General features: G+C 42.9%; 1 protein-coding gene across 3 annotated transcripts; it reads right to left on the bottom strand.

Moving 5' to 3' along the window:
• Positions 1 to 7,545: 7,545 nt before the first annotated feature.
• PATE2 (prostate and testis expressed 2) lies at positions 7,546 to 15,665 on the bottom strand. 3 transcript variants are annotated; one of them, XM_026505464.4, is made up of 4 exons: positions 11,166 to 15,665; positions 10,981 to 11,004; positions 10,416 to 10,544; positions 7,546 to 10,110 (listed from the first exon to the last, which is right to left on the bottom strand). In XM_026505464.4, the coding sequence occupies exons 1-4, from the start codon at positions 11,215 to 11,217 to the stop codon at positions 9,974 to 9,976; spliced, it is 342 nt and encodes a 113-aa protein (XP_026361249.1). In that variant the 5' UTR covers positions 11,218 to 15,665; the 3' UTR covers positions 7,546 to 9,973. The 3 variants fall into 3 exon arrangements, 1 of the variants encoding a protein (XP_026361249.1); XR_008960900.1 differs by having other exon boundaries at positions 10,018 to 10,544; positions 10,952 to 11,004; positions 14,351 to 14,461; XR_008960899.1 differs by having other exon boundaries at positions 10,018 to 10,544; positions 10,952 to 15,665.
• Positions 15,666 to 16,340: the final 675 nt, after the last annotated feature.

The raw sequence follows: 16,340 nt of genomic DNA on the forward strand, positions 1-16,340 counted from the left end.
ACATGCTGTCCTGCTCCTGCCCTGCCCAGGGGTTCTCCCTGTACCCAAGCCCTATGTCTGTACACGGAGGAGAGATAATGGACTTGAGGCCACATTCGGCTCCTTTGTAGCCAGCCCAAGCTTGGGCTCACCTTGCCCCTGCAGGAGGACAGTGAAAGGGCAGGGAATGCAGGGAAAAGAAAATAAAAACAGAACCCACCTCTGACCCCACCACCCCGAACCCATAGATAGTCTCTGCATTCAGCAATACCCTCTTCCATCAGTTCTGCCAACCTCCAACAAGCACTTCCCCTGGCCCTGCTCTGCAAGGAGCCCACCCGAGAGTGGGATCATCTGGTTCCAGGTGAGGCCGTGAGAAGACGGAGACTTGCTGTATTACAGGGCTCCCTCCGAGCTCCCACACAGGCAGGAAGAAGGAAGTGTGTCATGGATGTCCAGTCCCATTTCTTCTCCGTGACCGTTTTTTCTGCACATGATGGCAAACCTGCCTCACTCCCAGGCCTGCAGGGGACATAGGGTCTGGCTGACTAGCTCTCCTGGCCTGCAGTCCACCTAGGCCTGCCTCAGACCCACGCTCCCCCGAGCGGCTGGACCCACCCCACCACACTGCCCTGCAGGCCTGGGTCTCACCCCAGAAACCCTTGCCCCCTCCCCCATACTCAACCCAAATCAGCCTCCTGACCTAGCCCCACTTCCCTCCTTTAACTGTCCTCCAGACTTTCTAGCTGTGGGCAGCCTGGAAAGTACCATATTCCCAAACGGGTCAGTGAGTTGGGCATAGAAGCCACAGAGCCCCATGTCTTTCTTTTATGCCTAAGAGACAGGACGGAACTGAAATTTCACCAGAGCGTCAAGGCAAAGGGAGATCCTGATCTGCGTCCTCTCAGCTGTCAGTTCAGGGATCGTGTCTGACCGGTGACAGAAGCAAGGAACAGGAATTTGGGGTCAGAAATGGATTCTGGGTCACCCCTTCTCATTAGTTCAGCTCCTACCACAGGTGCTGCTTAAGACCTTAACTCACCTAACATAGTTGACAGGGGTCGACTGTGGGGAGGCCAGGAGTAACAGTGGACTTCTTCACCGGGACTCCTCCTAAAGCTTTCTGCGTGAGCACCTTTCCTGAGGCATTTCTTAGATGGAGTCAGCAGGCTCCGAGGCTGAGAGGGCTTTGCCCTGAGGCCTTTCCCTGAAGCCCTGTTCCACTGCCCCAGCCTACTGCCTTCCAGCCCCTCGTGCGGTTGTTGCCCACCACATTTTATAGTGATGAGTACAGGGTGGGAGGTTCCCACCTGTTCTCGGCCAAACAGTAGTTCTCAGCCAATTTCCAGGACTGTGGTCACAGCGGATGTGCTCCTTTCTACAGGCTGCTGGGCTTTGACAAGTCAGGTCGGAGAAGAAGGGCTGGAAGTTATACTGCCCCCTAGCTGTCACTTCTGCACGTTCTTGTCTTCAAATGCATACCCAAGTGTGAGGTCCAGGAGAGTGAGAACATCCACTTTAACTTCATTTGAATTTGCTCTGAACGTGCACCGGGAAGAATGGAGGCTGACATCCCAAACGTGCAATGCGGGATCCATTTTCTCTATTTTCCCAGGCTATGAGTGAGCCGGTGTGCGCTCAGCAGGGCTACCAGTATAGAAAGCTGCGTGATAGGGCTGAGATAAGAACTAAGAACACGAAGCACTTTGTATTTCTGGCTTTCCATTGTAGGCCAGACCTCTTGGTCAGGTTAGATGTCAGCAACTTCAACCAGCAGGAGCCAGTCTCGAGAAGGTCACCTGTTCATAGAACGGCAGGCTCAGGCCTGCAGGTTCCCCGCTGGTGTGGGTGAGGAACAACCGAACAGTGAGGGCAGCTGCAGGAGTGTCCTGATAAGGGTTAACTGCCACTAAGGCTGAGATTTGTCCTGTGTGTTGAAGTGGGTGCAAGAACTGTTTCTTCCAGAATAGACTTTGAAGGTGGAGACTCAAGTTCAGGGCAGACTCTGATTTTCCTTGGTGGGTAAATAGCACAGATGTTCACTGAGCCCTGATATTGAGCCTGGACAAGACTGGTCCCTTCACTATAATTCTGGATGGCCACAGCCTGGGGAAACACCCAGAGAACACACAGAGATCTTAAAAAGCTCATGTTAAATGACTAGAGAGGTTCTCTTTGTGTGTCTGCTTCATTCGTAGAGTCACCAACTCTCGGTGCTTTGCTGGCCACCTACAGGAGCCCTTCTAGATGTTCCAAACTTCTGGGAATAGGTCATCTTCTCTAGGTGCTGGGGGAGGGGAAGAGGAAGTAGTTGGGAGGAAAGGGAAGGGGGTAGCCTACAGGGAGTATCAGGATTTGGGGGAGACAATCTATATTCTGTGCATGTGTGGCTCAGGAAAAATTTCCCAAGCTTTAATACACTGCTATGGGAACTTTATCAATGACTCAATTATTTCTGGAAGGCCCCGGCTCACGTGAACTCACACATCACCCTCTGTTAGATAGGAAGGTCAAACACTCCCTCATGCATACTACAGTTAGCAACGGGATCCAGGACCTCAGCAAGAGAGTAGGAGAGAGCTTCAGTCGCAGAGGGAGGGAGGAGAAGATGCCGCCCCCTAATCCGGAGGAAGCAATCAACAAAACTACAAGGCAACCTACTGAAAGGGAGAAGATAGCTGCAAATGACATCTGATAAAGGCTTAGTATCCAAACTGTATAAAGAACTTATAAAACTTAACACCTGGAAAATGAATAATCCAATTTAAAAATGGGCAGAAAACATGAATAGACATTTTTCCAAAGAAGACATACAGATGGCCAGCAGACACATGAAAAGATGTTCAATGTCATGCATCATCAGGGAAACGCAGATCAAAACTACAATGAGCTATCACGTCACCCCTGTCAGAACGGCTAAAATCCACATACAAGAAACAGCAGGTGTTGGTGAGGATGCAGAGAAAGGGGAACCTCGTGCACTGTTGGTGGGAAGGCAAGCTGGTGCAGCCACTATGGAAAACAGTATGGAGGGTCCTCAAATGTTAAAAATAGAACTGTCCTGTGATCCAGCAATTGCACTACTAGGTATTTACCCAAAGAGTACAAAAATACTAATTCAAAGGGATCCATGAACCTAGATGTTTATAGCAGCTTTATCTACAATAGCCAAAATGTGGCAACAGCCCAAGTGTCCATCGACTAATGAATGGATAAAGAAGATGTGGCATATATATACATATATATACGTGTGTACATACATACAGTGGAATATTAGTCATAAAAAAGAATGAAATCTTGCTATTTGGAGCAACGTGGATGGAGCAAGAGAGTACAATGCTTCATAAATAAGTCAGTCAGGAGACAAATGCCATATGATTTCACTCGTATGGGGAATTTAAGAAACAAATGAGCAAAAGGGGGGAGAGAGAGAGAGAGACAAACCAAGAAACAGGCTCTTAACTATAGAGAAAAATGTGACGGTGACCAGAGGGTAGGTGGGTGGGGGGATGGGGGGGATGGGAGAAATAGGTGATGGGGATGAAGGAGGTCACTTGTGGAGGTGATGTATGGAAATGTTGAATCACTGTATTGTACACCTGAAATTAACATTAACACTGTATGTTAACTAACTAGAATGTAAATAAAAACTTTTAAAAAAGCCACAAGTCCCACTTCAGGCTCTCTGCTCCGTGAGGAGTCTGCTTCTCCCTCTCCCTCTGCCCCTCCCTTCCACTTGTGTTCTCTCTCACTTTCTCTCTCTCTCTCTCAAATAAATAAATAAAATCCTTTTTAAAAAATTATTTTATTATGTTCAGTGAGCCAGGATACACTTTATTTATTTATTTTTTTTAAAAGATTTTATTTATTTATTTGACAGAGAGAGACAGCCAGCGAGAGAGGGAACACAGCAGGGGGAGTGGGAGAGGAAGAAGCAGGCTCATAGCAGAGGAGCCCGATGTGGGACTCGATCCCGGTACACCAGGATCACGCCCTGAGCCGAAGGCAGACACTTTAACGACTGCGCTACCCAGGCACCCCCAGGATACATTTTAAAAAGAAAAAGAAAGAAAACGTCAATATCTGTAAGACTCAGTTTCTACATCTGGGTAATAAAGATGATGAAAACACCTATCTAAGTGTTTTAGGGGGTTGAGATGAGATGTATGCACATTGCTAAGCTCTTGGAAAGTGCTCAAAACATTTTTAATTATTATCTGCCTCTTGGAGCCATGAAAACGACACTGCAGCTGGTGTGAGTTGCTTTATACATACCTGTGCAATGATAAATGGAACTGAGGAAACATTTTGGTAGTTCAAGGGTTTTGTATTATTGACTGGTCTTTCACTGGTACGTTTGCTATGCGGGAGACATGAGTGATGATTTTATTATCTGTTTTTACCAAGCCTAGCAGATTGCCAGCAGTATCATAACTGGAAAGAAAGCTAAACAATCTTCTACTTTGATGTCTCTGATTCACTGAATAATATAGTTTCATCCTATTTAAATTATTTCTATCCTTTATTTAATTTTAAAAATAAAAACCAAGCTTCTATTTTGGGGGGGCAAGACACACACAGACGGCCCTGAAGTGTCAGAACCCTGGGAGGGCTCCCACGGAGCCTGCCTGTGTGTTCAGATGGGTCAGCTCCCATGCACGTTGCTTCTTCTGCACCTGCTGCCCTCCTGTTTTTATCCCCTCTAGAATTGGTGTGAGCAGGGGGGCACAGGACCATTAAAAAAAAAAAAGAAAAGAAAAGAAAAAAGAAAGAAGGACAAAAATGTAAAGTATCTATCATATTATTATTATAGGAGATTTTCGGTCAAATGGTTCCTTATTGTATTTTTCACCCCTCTGTTGGGATTCCCTACTGTTCGTTCATGTCTCTCTTTTGCTGTAAGTTTTTGAGAATATTTATAATAGGAATTTTAAATTCCTTGTCTGTTAATTCCAACATCTGGGTTGTTGCAAGGTCTTTTCATATTGATTCTCTGAAACTTTCTCCACGATTTTACTTCCATAGGAAAAGAAAATAAACTTATGCCAGAAAAGTGTATCACTCAATGCTTAGAATCAGTCAATACATTAAAAATGTACAATTTTCTATGATTAAAATTTGATGAATAAAAAAGTTGACTGAGAGAGAGGTAGATACAGAATACATTTTAAATGAAAATGGGATCAAGCTAGACTATTTTAAAAACTTTTTGTTTACTGAACATATTCTAACATGTTATAGAATCAATAAATTTGTATTGATATTATGTCACTCTAAGGATGCATGGTATTTCAGTATAAGGATGTATCATATTTGATTTAAGCAATCCTGATTGTTCCTACTTATTTTTTTTTAAGATTTTATTTATTTATTTGACAGAGAGAGAGGCAGCCAGCGAGAGAGGGAACACAAGCAGGGGGAGTGGGAGAGGAAGAAGCAGGCTCATAGTGGAGGAGCCTGATGTGGGGCTCGATCTCAGAACGCCGGGATCACGCCCTGAGCCGAAGGCAGACGCTTAACGACTGAGCCACCCAGGCGCCCCTGATTGTTCCTACTCTTTGACTTTTGTTACCAACACTACCCTGAAGTTTGTTTCCTCACATGTATTTTTTTATCTTGTCTCAATCTTTCCCCCAAATTAAAATTATTTTCTTGTGATTTGTTTTTAATTGAGGTGTAATTGACATACAGAATTATATTATATTAGTTTTAGGTGTAAGACATCATGATTTGATATTTGTATATATTGAGAAATGATCACCACAATAAGTCTAATTAATATCCATCACCACACACAATTTTTTTCTTGTAATGAGAACCTTTAAGATCTACTCTCTTAGCAACTTTCAAATATGCAAAGCAGTATCATTAACTACAGTCACCGTGCTGTACATTAGATCTCCATGACTTACTTATTTTGTAGCTGGGAGTTCATAGCTTTTGATTCCCTTCACCCATTTTATCCATCCCCCACCCTCCACTTCTGGCAACCACCAATCTGTTTTCTTGTTCTCTGCATCTACGAGCTTGTTCTGTTGTTTTTGTGTTTTTTCTTTGTTTTGATTTTAGATTCCACATATATGTGAGATCACGTGGTATTTGTCTTTCTCTGTCTGACTTACTTCACTTAGCATAATACCCGTTAGGTCCGTCTGTGTTGTTGCAAATGGCAAGGTTTCATTCTTTTTGATGGCTGAATAATATTCCATTTATATTTATCCATTCCATATATATATATATAGTAACTCACATATATAAATGATTGCTAAAGCTTTACCACATCAGTTTAAGGAATTATGGGCTCTTGGTGTTGCCAGTTGTTCCTGACTGGCCCTTTGATGTATGTGCGCGTACACACACACACACATATACACACACACACTTTTGTATGTGGTCAAATCTGTCAAACTTGTCCTGTTTTGTCATTGATGTTATGATTAGAAAAGCTTCCTCTGTCACTAGATTATGTGAATATTTATAAATATTTTTAACATAATAGTGAGCTTAGAATAAGAGAGCACCTTGGGATTGTGTAGATAATGGATCCAATGCCAGCTGTGCCATTAACCGGTTGTAACAAACTGTATTTTCCACAGATGGCTGCAGCAACTTCTCCCACACCACAAGCTCTTCTACACCTTTGCTACTCTCCAATCAAAAAGTGGAACTTGGCCAGGCTTGTGACTCACTTTTAACCAACTGAATGTATCAGAACTAGTAATGCATGACTTCCAAAGCTAGCCAATAAATGTGGTGCAATTTCCACTTTGTTAGAACACACACACTTGCCTTTAGAGCCCTAAGCTTCTGTTTAAGAAGTCTGGAGGCTCCGGGGCGCCTGGGTAGCGCAGTCGTTAAAGCGTCTGCCTTCGGCTCAGGGCGTGATCCTGGCGTTCCGGGATCGAGTCCCACATCGGGCTCCTCCGCTAGGAGCCTGCTTCTTCCTCTCTCACTCGCCTGCTGTGTTCCCTCTCTCGCTGGCTGTCTCTCTGTCACATAAATAAATAAAATCTTTAAAAAAAAAAAAAAAAAAAAGAAGTCTGGAGGCTCCATGCTGTGAAGAGGCCCAAGAAACATGAAGGTCCATATGGAGGTATTCTGCCCACCAGCCCCCGGTGACATCACAACCCATACCAGCATCAACTGCAAAGACGTGTGAGTGAAGACTCCTCCATGTGATTCCAGTCTCCGGTTCTTGAATCACCACCAGACTCTGAGTCTTCCCAGTTGAGGTCCCAGACATCATGGCGTAAGAGACAAGCTATCCCCATTCTACTTTCTGAACTGTGACCATAGTACCAGTCAGTACAATAATATTTTTATTCAGCAGTAATAACTGGAAAACCATGTGACACTTGTCAAATTACTAGACTTGCCCATACTTGTCAAGTTATCCAGTTAGCTTCCGGGAAACCAATCTGTTCTTCAGGTTTCTCCTCTATTAAATTGTCTTACAATAATTGCTACTCCATAGGGAGTTGTGAAGATTAAATGAGATCATACATGAAAAGTACTTCACATGTGTCTAGCACACTCTGAGGTCAAACAATAATAGTCACAGCAGTATTAAAAAGTCAGTTTTTTTGTTTATTATGTTTAAATCTTTTAATACATGTGAAATTTACTTTGGTCTAATGTGTAAGGTTGTACGAATTATTTACCAGTCACCTCCAAGTTAACACTTAAATTAGTACTCAAAGTACCACCTTTTGAAAGATATATGAAGAAAATTATCCTGATCACTATGTACAGATATGAAAGAAGAGCATGTGGATATCAGAGGAGTGATACTTGGGGATGGTGTCACGTGGATAAAGAAATTTTCACCCAGGTCTTATTGTGTTCATTTGTTCAAGTTGGAAAAAGGAACTAAGAAGAAAATCCCAAGATGGGGTAAACCAAAAGATAATCTCCAACCTTAGAGCACTTTTATCTACGTGGTAAGGAATCCCAGTAAGAAAGATTCTCCATTCCTCCATTCTCTCCATTCCTAGTGATGGTGGAAAACATATGGTCTCCTCAGCTTACAGTTTGGGGGCGGGGGAACGGAAGCAAAAGAGGTCAGGGAGAAAATGTTAACAAGAACATGGTCTCAGCTGGAGACGGGCTTTGGTCAAATCTCATGGAAAAGCTCTGGAACACAAAATGTGCCACAGACCCAGTCCCATCTTGATGCAAGGAGTCATTTATTGGCTGAGGTCTGTGCTCACGTTGGGAGCTTAGCATCTGGGCAAGGCAGCTCCCATTGGGTAGAGTGCAAATCTGCAGAGCAGTAAATAGCTATGAGTTGCCATGAGCCAACACTCGATGCAGCTGGACAGCAGAAGCACTGATCAGTTAGGAGGATTTGGGCAGGGCACCCGAACCAAATGAAAATCATTCACTACATTAAAAAAAAAAATTCAATGCTCCGATGCTGAGAATGCCAACATTTGTTCTTGACCACTGAGGAAAGATTTTATAACTAGAACTTTTTGTTGTTCAATAAAGCCCAGCTGTCTAAACAATGATTCACAAATATTTTTAAAGTCTGTTTTGAGACCCAATGCAAAACAATAATCTCTCTCTCTTTTTTTCCCTAGACTGATGTCTCCCATCCCCAAAGATTCAGTGGGTGAGTGAACCCATACACAACTAGGAATATTTTGTTTCCCTAACTCGAAATATCTATGTTACATTGGCTTTTCCAATCTGCTTGTCCATTTTCAAAAGGTTGTCTTCATGTCTTTCTGCATCCTGGCCCTGTAAAATCCCAAATGAGAATTCCTCGGAAAGGATCACATTCTCAGACTCTCAGACACAGACAGAGAGCACCAAACTAATCAAGCAGAGGAGTGGTTGGTTTATTGTTAAAATTTTTATGTGGCCTAATGAGGGAGGAAAAAGCTCATGGAAATCCAGGACCAAGAACTTCAGTGTGCCTCATAAAGAGAGAAATGGCAGAGTTATTCTGTACCCAAGGAAGCTTCGCCACCTTGGTCACACTCCACCATCAGTCCTACTCCATTTCTCTCTGCCTATTTATTTCACTCAGTCTGCTGCTTCTCTTCCCACCAGTACTAACTTCTGCTCTCTTACACCCTCTGTTTACTCATAACTTCATCTTACATGGGACACTTTCTAACTACAATACTACCCATGGCATCTCTGTTCATTCTATTATCTTCAACTACCATGCCATCTGCTTTATTATTTACATTTTCCCCTTCATTCTCCCCCCCCCCCATTCTTATAACGAGTGCTGGCCATCCTTGAACAAGGTTTCCATTCCCAATTAAACCACCTAGTTCAATCTGCTGCTGGCTGGCCAGCAGGGCCCTGGTAATTCAAGCCAATTTCAGCCACACCAAATGGTCTCTCAAATCTTAGTTTCCACAGACTGAAAGTTCCCTACAATTTTCCTTGATGCCTCATTCCTATGCCTGCCCAGTTTTCTTTCTGCCTGAGATTCCCCTCCTCCAAGAGTTCTACCAAAGAAAGATATGGCTCATGTTGCCAACAAACTGGGAAGCCAGAGTTATTCCTCTTTTATCTCTATAACCCACGGGTAAAAGGAGAGCACCAGATGTCAGGGTTAATCCAAAGAGAATCTCAACTCCAACCAGAGGAGTGGATATACATGAGCAAAAAGTATGGTCACAGAGTTGTCAGTGCAAGTTTGGAATTATTTTGACCCAATTCTTTGCATTACCATATAGGAGATAATAAAGAACCAGTTCCAAACCCAACCCTATTTGTGGCAACCCTATTTCCATCATAAGGAAATCAAAACTGCCAGGTGTGAGCAACAGGGATTTGCAAAACTTCTGTCTAGTCTAGCCCTCCACCATTAATGAGACTCAGCTACCCTCCACTCTCTCTCTTTGTGACTTTCGCCAGCTGGCTTTCTCACTCTCTACCATTGGTTGGAAGAAGAGATCAAAGTACAGGTTTGGGGGAAGAGATAAAGGGGATGGTGAGTTGAAGAATGAGTCAATCCAAGAAAGACGCAGAACTAGACTCCCTCAGGGAGGTTGCAATAGTTACTATGTTTGCAACATATGATCTCCGTTCTTTTTTCAAAACTCAAGAAGTTGATGTCCTCGCAATTGGTCATACATGACAGTTTGGAATAGTAATACATACTTCGCCCTGAGGAGACGAAAGAGAGAGAACACAAGTGTAATGACTCCATTTCCTGCTATCATGTTCCAAGGAACAACCTCTCCTCAGAGCTTCACAGACCTTTTGCTAAGCCCAAATGAGCTACAAGGCTGAGGCTATTCAGGATTGACCAGAGAATGGATTGTATTTCCGCAACTGATAAAAGACATCAATCTTTCCTTTACTCAATTCTGTCTGAAGGAAAAGTCCATCTTTGTCATCCCCGCTACAGACCCGCCCCATCTTTACCCAGCCACTCACCCACGCACAGGCCACGCTCTACCCCACGTCACCTTTCCTCGTAAGGAAGTACAGGTTCTCAACAGCACAGGACTGTTGGTGCTTTAGGGTGCAGGTCCTCATGACATCATAGCACAACCCGAGATGGTATTTGTCACATTTATAGCACGCCTTTGTAGTCTCTGCCAGACACAGAAAGAGGTGTTTAAAGGATGTAGTCTGAAGATTCTCCAGGCCTGTGGGTTTCTCTACAGCAATTTACTATTGCCCAGTGGTTCCTAATCTTTGTTTGGCCATTGACCCCTTTGATAATCTTGTCAACAATAACTTACATAGACATGAGTCAATTGTTGGATATGATCTCAAAAGATCAGAGTTGCTATGAAGTTTATCTATGGACCCATTATTTAACCTGACAATTTCATCCAGTAATGGTAAAGAAAGAGATTTCAACTTCCTTTCTCCAAAAAATGTACTAAATTAGTCTGCGAGGAGATAAAATCCTAGGAGTGTAGAGTAAGAATGGATTATAGCCCTCTCTGAAGATTGAGAGGTTTTCTCTTCAACATGTCACAAATGACCTTTTTACCAAGGACTGTAGACTAGCCGTGGTTATACCTCTCAGATGTTCCTTCAATTCACCTGGGGGAAAAAAAAGAGAAAAGTCTTCTTTGTCAAAATCTCAGACACATCTGCCAAGATCAGGAAACACACATCTCCTGAAGAATCAACTGTGGAAATTTCCCCTTTCCCAGCCCATCTCTTAATCAACAAACAGCTCTCCCTCTACCTCCAGGACTTACCCTTACTTGAGCAGACCAGAAAGACTATGCCCAGCAGAAACACCACCAACATCCTGGAACTTTTGTCATGTACAGTTTTCTGTGGAAAGTGCTGGTTGATGTCCACCAGTGATCTGTCCCTGGGCTATTCATCCAGATCATATAATCATAAAATTTCAGGGGCAGACGGTACCTCAATGTTCCCATAACTAAGCCACCAACTTAAGTCTCACTACCCCTAAGGCATCTATTTTTTTTAAAGATTATTTATTTATTTATTTATTTATTTATTTGAGAGAGAGAGAGCACGAGCAGGGGGGAGGAGCAGAGGGAGAAAAATTTGTCTACTTTGCCCTCAGATGTTACCAACTAATTGATTGATATTCTACTTAAATAATTTCTAAGCATATACCAAATGCCAATATCACAGGAAGAGGCAATGCCAAGCAACCAGGACATGAATCAGTGGCCTCACAGAGGTTAAAGTCTAGTTACAGAGATCACAAGGACATCAAGCACAGTTGGCTGCATACACCTAGATGAGGGACATTCAAATTCGACTGCCTGACCAGGGAAGGTTTCCATGAAGAAGGGGGTTGAGCAGGACTTGGAGGGCTAGCAATGTGTTAGCTGGAAAAAGTGAGTAGGAACAGGCACCCAAAGGGACAAAAATGTCAAGAGATGTCAAACAGCCTGTCACACTGTGAAGAGAGTGGGCCACGTGGCTGCAGAGACATGAGTGAGCCAGAAACTCACGCACAGAGGGACACAGCTTGGTGGACCTGATGGCATAAGGGTGGAGGGAGGGGCTCAAGGGGACATTGCACTGGTCTTGCTGCTGAGACTACTTGCTTGTAGGATGAAATTTCTTTTTTTTTTTCTTTTTTTAAGATTTTGTTTATTTATTTGACAGAGAGAGACAGCCAGCAAGAGAGGGAACACAAGCAGGGGGAGTGGGAGAGGAAGAAGCAGGCTCCCAGCAGAGGAGCCCCATGTGGGACTCGATCCCAGAATGCTGGGATCACGCCCTGAGCCGAAGGCAGACGCTTAACGACTGCGCCACCCAGGCGCCCCTGTAGGATGAAATTTCTTGCTCACTACTGTGCAATTGCAAGATGTCAGTGAAAAGAGCCATTTTTCCTAGAGTTGGGAAAGATATGAAAGTACCCACTCCCCTGCACCAATACTGAATTCTGGGACACCTCCCTTAATCCCAAACTTAAGTTTGTGACACATATGGACTCGAATCCCGACTCTGCTATTTGCCAACAATGTGACTTTGGGTGAGTTACTGATGTTGAGAATAATTGTCATCTCTCATAGGATCAGTATTAGGATTATATTAAAGTTTGTGAAAAAAAAAAGAAGCTTATATTTGTTAAGGTCCTGGAAACTATCAAGCACTGACTCCCTCTGCAGGGCTTACAATTTCAGAAGTGGCATGGGCCCTTTAGCTAGGGTAGGTGTCAGAAACTTCCATCATAAGGAGTCATATACAGGAAAGGACATCTGGCTAGGCAAGGCGTAGGGTAGTGGCTATAGCTGTGGTTCTGGCATTCGAGGGGCAAGAGCCTGGCGGTGAGGGAGGTACCAGGAGCATCCTGTCAAGGGTCAACTTTCAACAAGGCTGACATTTGGGTTTGGGTGTTCGAAAAGATGGGAAGTTAGTAACCATCTCTTCTAGAATGGACTTTGAAGACAGAAAGTCAGATTCAGAGCTAGCTGTCTAATTTGCCTTGGGTAAGTGAGCAGCTAGGAGCAAGTCGAGTTCTGACACACTGAGACTGGGTGAGAACTGGGTCCATTCTTACAGGTCCCACAGTTTTTATAGTCTTGGGGGGAGTGCCTTGCAATGCATGGCTCAAAATATACAACCATTAAAAAATTATATATGTTTGGCTTCATTTTAAAAAAGCTTCTGAAGCCAGGGGTGGCGTGGGGAACGAACCGCTAACTTGTAAGCAAAGTCCAAATAACAAATAAACAACCAGTTACAAAATATTTGCAACTCATAACGCAGACGGAGGGCTAACTCTTCCTATTATACAAAGAAATCCCTAGCCATCAGGGAAATTCAAATCAAAACCGCATTGAGATACCACCTTACGCCAGTTAGAATGGCAAAAATTGACAAGGCAAGAAACAACAAATGTTGGAGAGGATGTGGAGAAAGGGGATCCCTCTTACGCTGTTGGTGGGAATGCAAGTTGGTACAGCCACTTTGGAAAACAGTGTGGAGGTCCCTTAAAAAGTTAAAAATAGAGCTACCCTATGATTCAGCAATTGCACTACTAGGTATTTACCCCAAAGATACAGATGTAGTGAAGAGAAGGGCCATATGCACCCCAATGTTCATAGCAGCGTTGTCCACAATAGCTAAATTGTGGAAGGAGCTGAGATGCCCTTCAACAGACGAATGGATAAAGAAGATGTGGTCCATATATACAATGGAGTATTACTCAGCCATCAGAAAGACCGATTATCCAACATTTGCAGCAACATGGACGGAACTGGACGAGATTATGCTAAGTGAAATAAGTCAAGCAGAGAAAGACAATTATCATATGGTTTCACTCATTTATGGAACATAAGGAATAGCAGGGAGATCGGTAGGAGAAGGAAGGGGGGGTAAACAGAAGGGGGAATGAACCACGAGAGACTATGGACTCTGGGAAATGAACTGAGGGCTTCAGAGGGGAGGGGGGTGGGAGACTGGGATAGGTCGGTGATGGGTATTAAGGAGGGCACATATTGCATGGAGCACTGGGTGTTATACGCAAATAACGAATCATGGAACATTACATCAAAAACTAAGGATGTACTGTATGGTGACTAACATAACATAATAAAAAATTATTATTAAAAAAAAGAAATCCTAAAAATTGATTAGAAAAATATTAACAATTCAAGAAGGAAGGTAGATGGTTAATGATAACATTAGTTCACAGAGAAAGGAATAAAAATGGTTCTTATACAATATGTGCTGAGCCTTACTCATAATTTGAGAAATGTGAACTGAAACTAAACTCGGGTACTATTTTGACATTACAGATTGGCAATCATCGGAATCTGATAACACCCCTAAACTGCCGAGGTTGGAGTAAAGCCGCACTCTCACACATCGCTATCGGAGGCTAAGTGAATACATCAGTAAGGAAGACAATTAGAGAGCGGCTATCAAAATTACAAAGATCTCGCGATCTTACCCAAGTCATTCTGCGGAATTAGCCTTGCACATGTGTGAAAAGGTGAATACACCTAGTTCTTCATAGCTTGATAACTGCAGGATTGAAAACAACTTATACTAATCTCATTTATCTGTGAAATCTAAAAAAAAAAAAAAAAGTCAAACTCAGAAACAGAAAGAACGGTGGTTACCAGGGGCTCAGGGTGGGAGAAATAGGGAGGTTGGTCCAAGGGTACAAGCTTTCACGTATATGACGACGTTCTGGGGACCTAATAACGTACAGCATAGTGATGATTGTTAACAATACTGTGCTGTGTACTTGGAAGTTGCTAAGAGAGTAGATCTTAACATTCTCACCACATACACACACACGTGAGCACACGTATGCACACACACACAGAGGTAATTATGTGGGGTAATTATGATAGATGTGCTAAATAACCTGACTATGGTGATCATTTCACATTGTACATTTTCAGTATATATAATTTTGTTTGTTACATATAACAAACAATAAAGTTGGGAGAAGAAAGAAGAGAAAGTCTATGGACCAGTCGGGAAGAGCTAAATAAATTATGGTACAACCACACAACGGAATATTATGCAGGTGAAAAAAAAAAGAAATGAAGAAGGCTTTTTTGAAGTGAATTTTAGTAACACATCAAGTATGCCTTTTAGACTAAATGAGCAACATCCTATTCGGCTGAAGCTGAATTTAACCTCACAAAATGATCTAGGAAATGAGGATAAGGCTGAAATTTTATCAAAAAATCATTAGGAGACTATTACATAAAAATAGAGATTGATTTGAAAAGCCTGCTGTTAGAGTTCCAATACAGTACTTTCTCAACACCATTCGCTTTTAGATTGCCCGTCTGGCCACTCTTCTGCACATTCGCAATACTCAATACCAGCCCATTTTTAACTGAATTTAGTGAAGGAATAAAAAACCTTTAAGCCAGCTCTGCCAGCCACAGATACTGATGAACGTCATATAACTATCCGGATTTGGGGCACTTCTTTCCCTCTAATAATAATTAACTAAAAAACAACGATCTCCACTTCAACTCCTGGTCAGTGGTGATGATGCAATCTCATTGAAGTCCCCCCATAAACTGAAACTCTGTATACTGCTCCATCATCCGGGTTAGGAAAGCCAACTTCGCCAGTCCCCCCCAGAAGCCTCTCCATGTGGCCCATCCCAGTCCCAGCCCTTTTCTTCATACCCAAACTGTCCACTCTTCTGAATTTTGTAGGAATCACTTCTTTCTATTTCTTTATGATTTTATCACTGGAATATGTATCCTTGGAAACTATAGCTTCATCTCACCCAGTTTTTTTTTTAATTTAGTATGTTTTGAAGACTCTTTTTTTTTTTTTAAAGATTTAATTTATTTATTCGACAGAGATAGAGACAGCCAGCGAGAGAGGGAACACAAGCAGGGGGAGTGGGAGAGGAAGAAGCAGGTTCATAGCAGAAGAGCCTGATGTGGGGCTCGATCCCATAACGCCGGGATCACGCCCTGAGCCGAAGGCAGACGCTTAACCGCTGTGCCACCCAGGCGCCCCAGAAGACTCTTTTACATTATAGGTACTTGAAATTTACCTATTGAAAAATCAAGGCTGTTTGATTTGTGGAGTTTCCTACAGCCAAATTTTGATGACCGCAAACTCATGGTTCAGTTAAACACGTTCTTATGTCTGCATATTTCCAACAGTTCAAAACCGGACCCATAGACTTGATCAGACTCAGATTTGATATCTTTGGAAAGACAACAGGTGATGTGCTGTCGTTTAAACAAGGGGCAGAATATGTCTGGGCTTCTCTCTCTTTGTGCTGGAAGCAGCCATTTATGCTTATTATTTAGATTCATAATTCATCCGGTTTTCAAAATGGCGATTTTCCCCCAAGTTTTTATTTAAATTCCGGTTGGTTAACCTACAGTGTAATGTCAGTTTCAGGTGTAGAATTTAGTGATTCAACACTTACGTATGTCACCTGGTGCTCA

The sequence above is a fragment of the Ursus arctos genome, unplaced genomic scaffold (assembly GCF_023065955.2).
Source record: "Ursus arctos isolate Adak ecotype North America unplaced genomic scaffold, UrsArc2.0 scaffold_22, whole genome shotgun sequence".
NCBI lineage: Eukaryota > Metazoa > Chordata > Mammalia > Carnivora > Ursidae > Ursus > Ursus arctos.

Bases quoted from the DNA above. Each gene is read 5' to 3' on its own strand.
- PATE2 (XM_026505464.4), bottom strand. From the start codon at position 11,217: ATGTTGGTGGTGTTTCTGCTGGGCATAGTCTTTCTGGTCTGCTCAAGT. The intron at 11,005-11,165 runs GTAAGTCCTGGA...TTTTTCCCCCAG, and splicing joins TCTGGTCTGCTCAAGTAAGG to GTGAATTGAAGGAACATCTG. The intron at 10,111-10,415 runs GTGACGTGGGGT...TCGTCTCCTCAG, and splicing joins GTACTTCCTTACGAGGAAAG to GGCGAAGTATGTATTACTAT.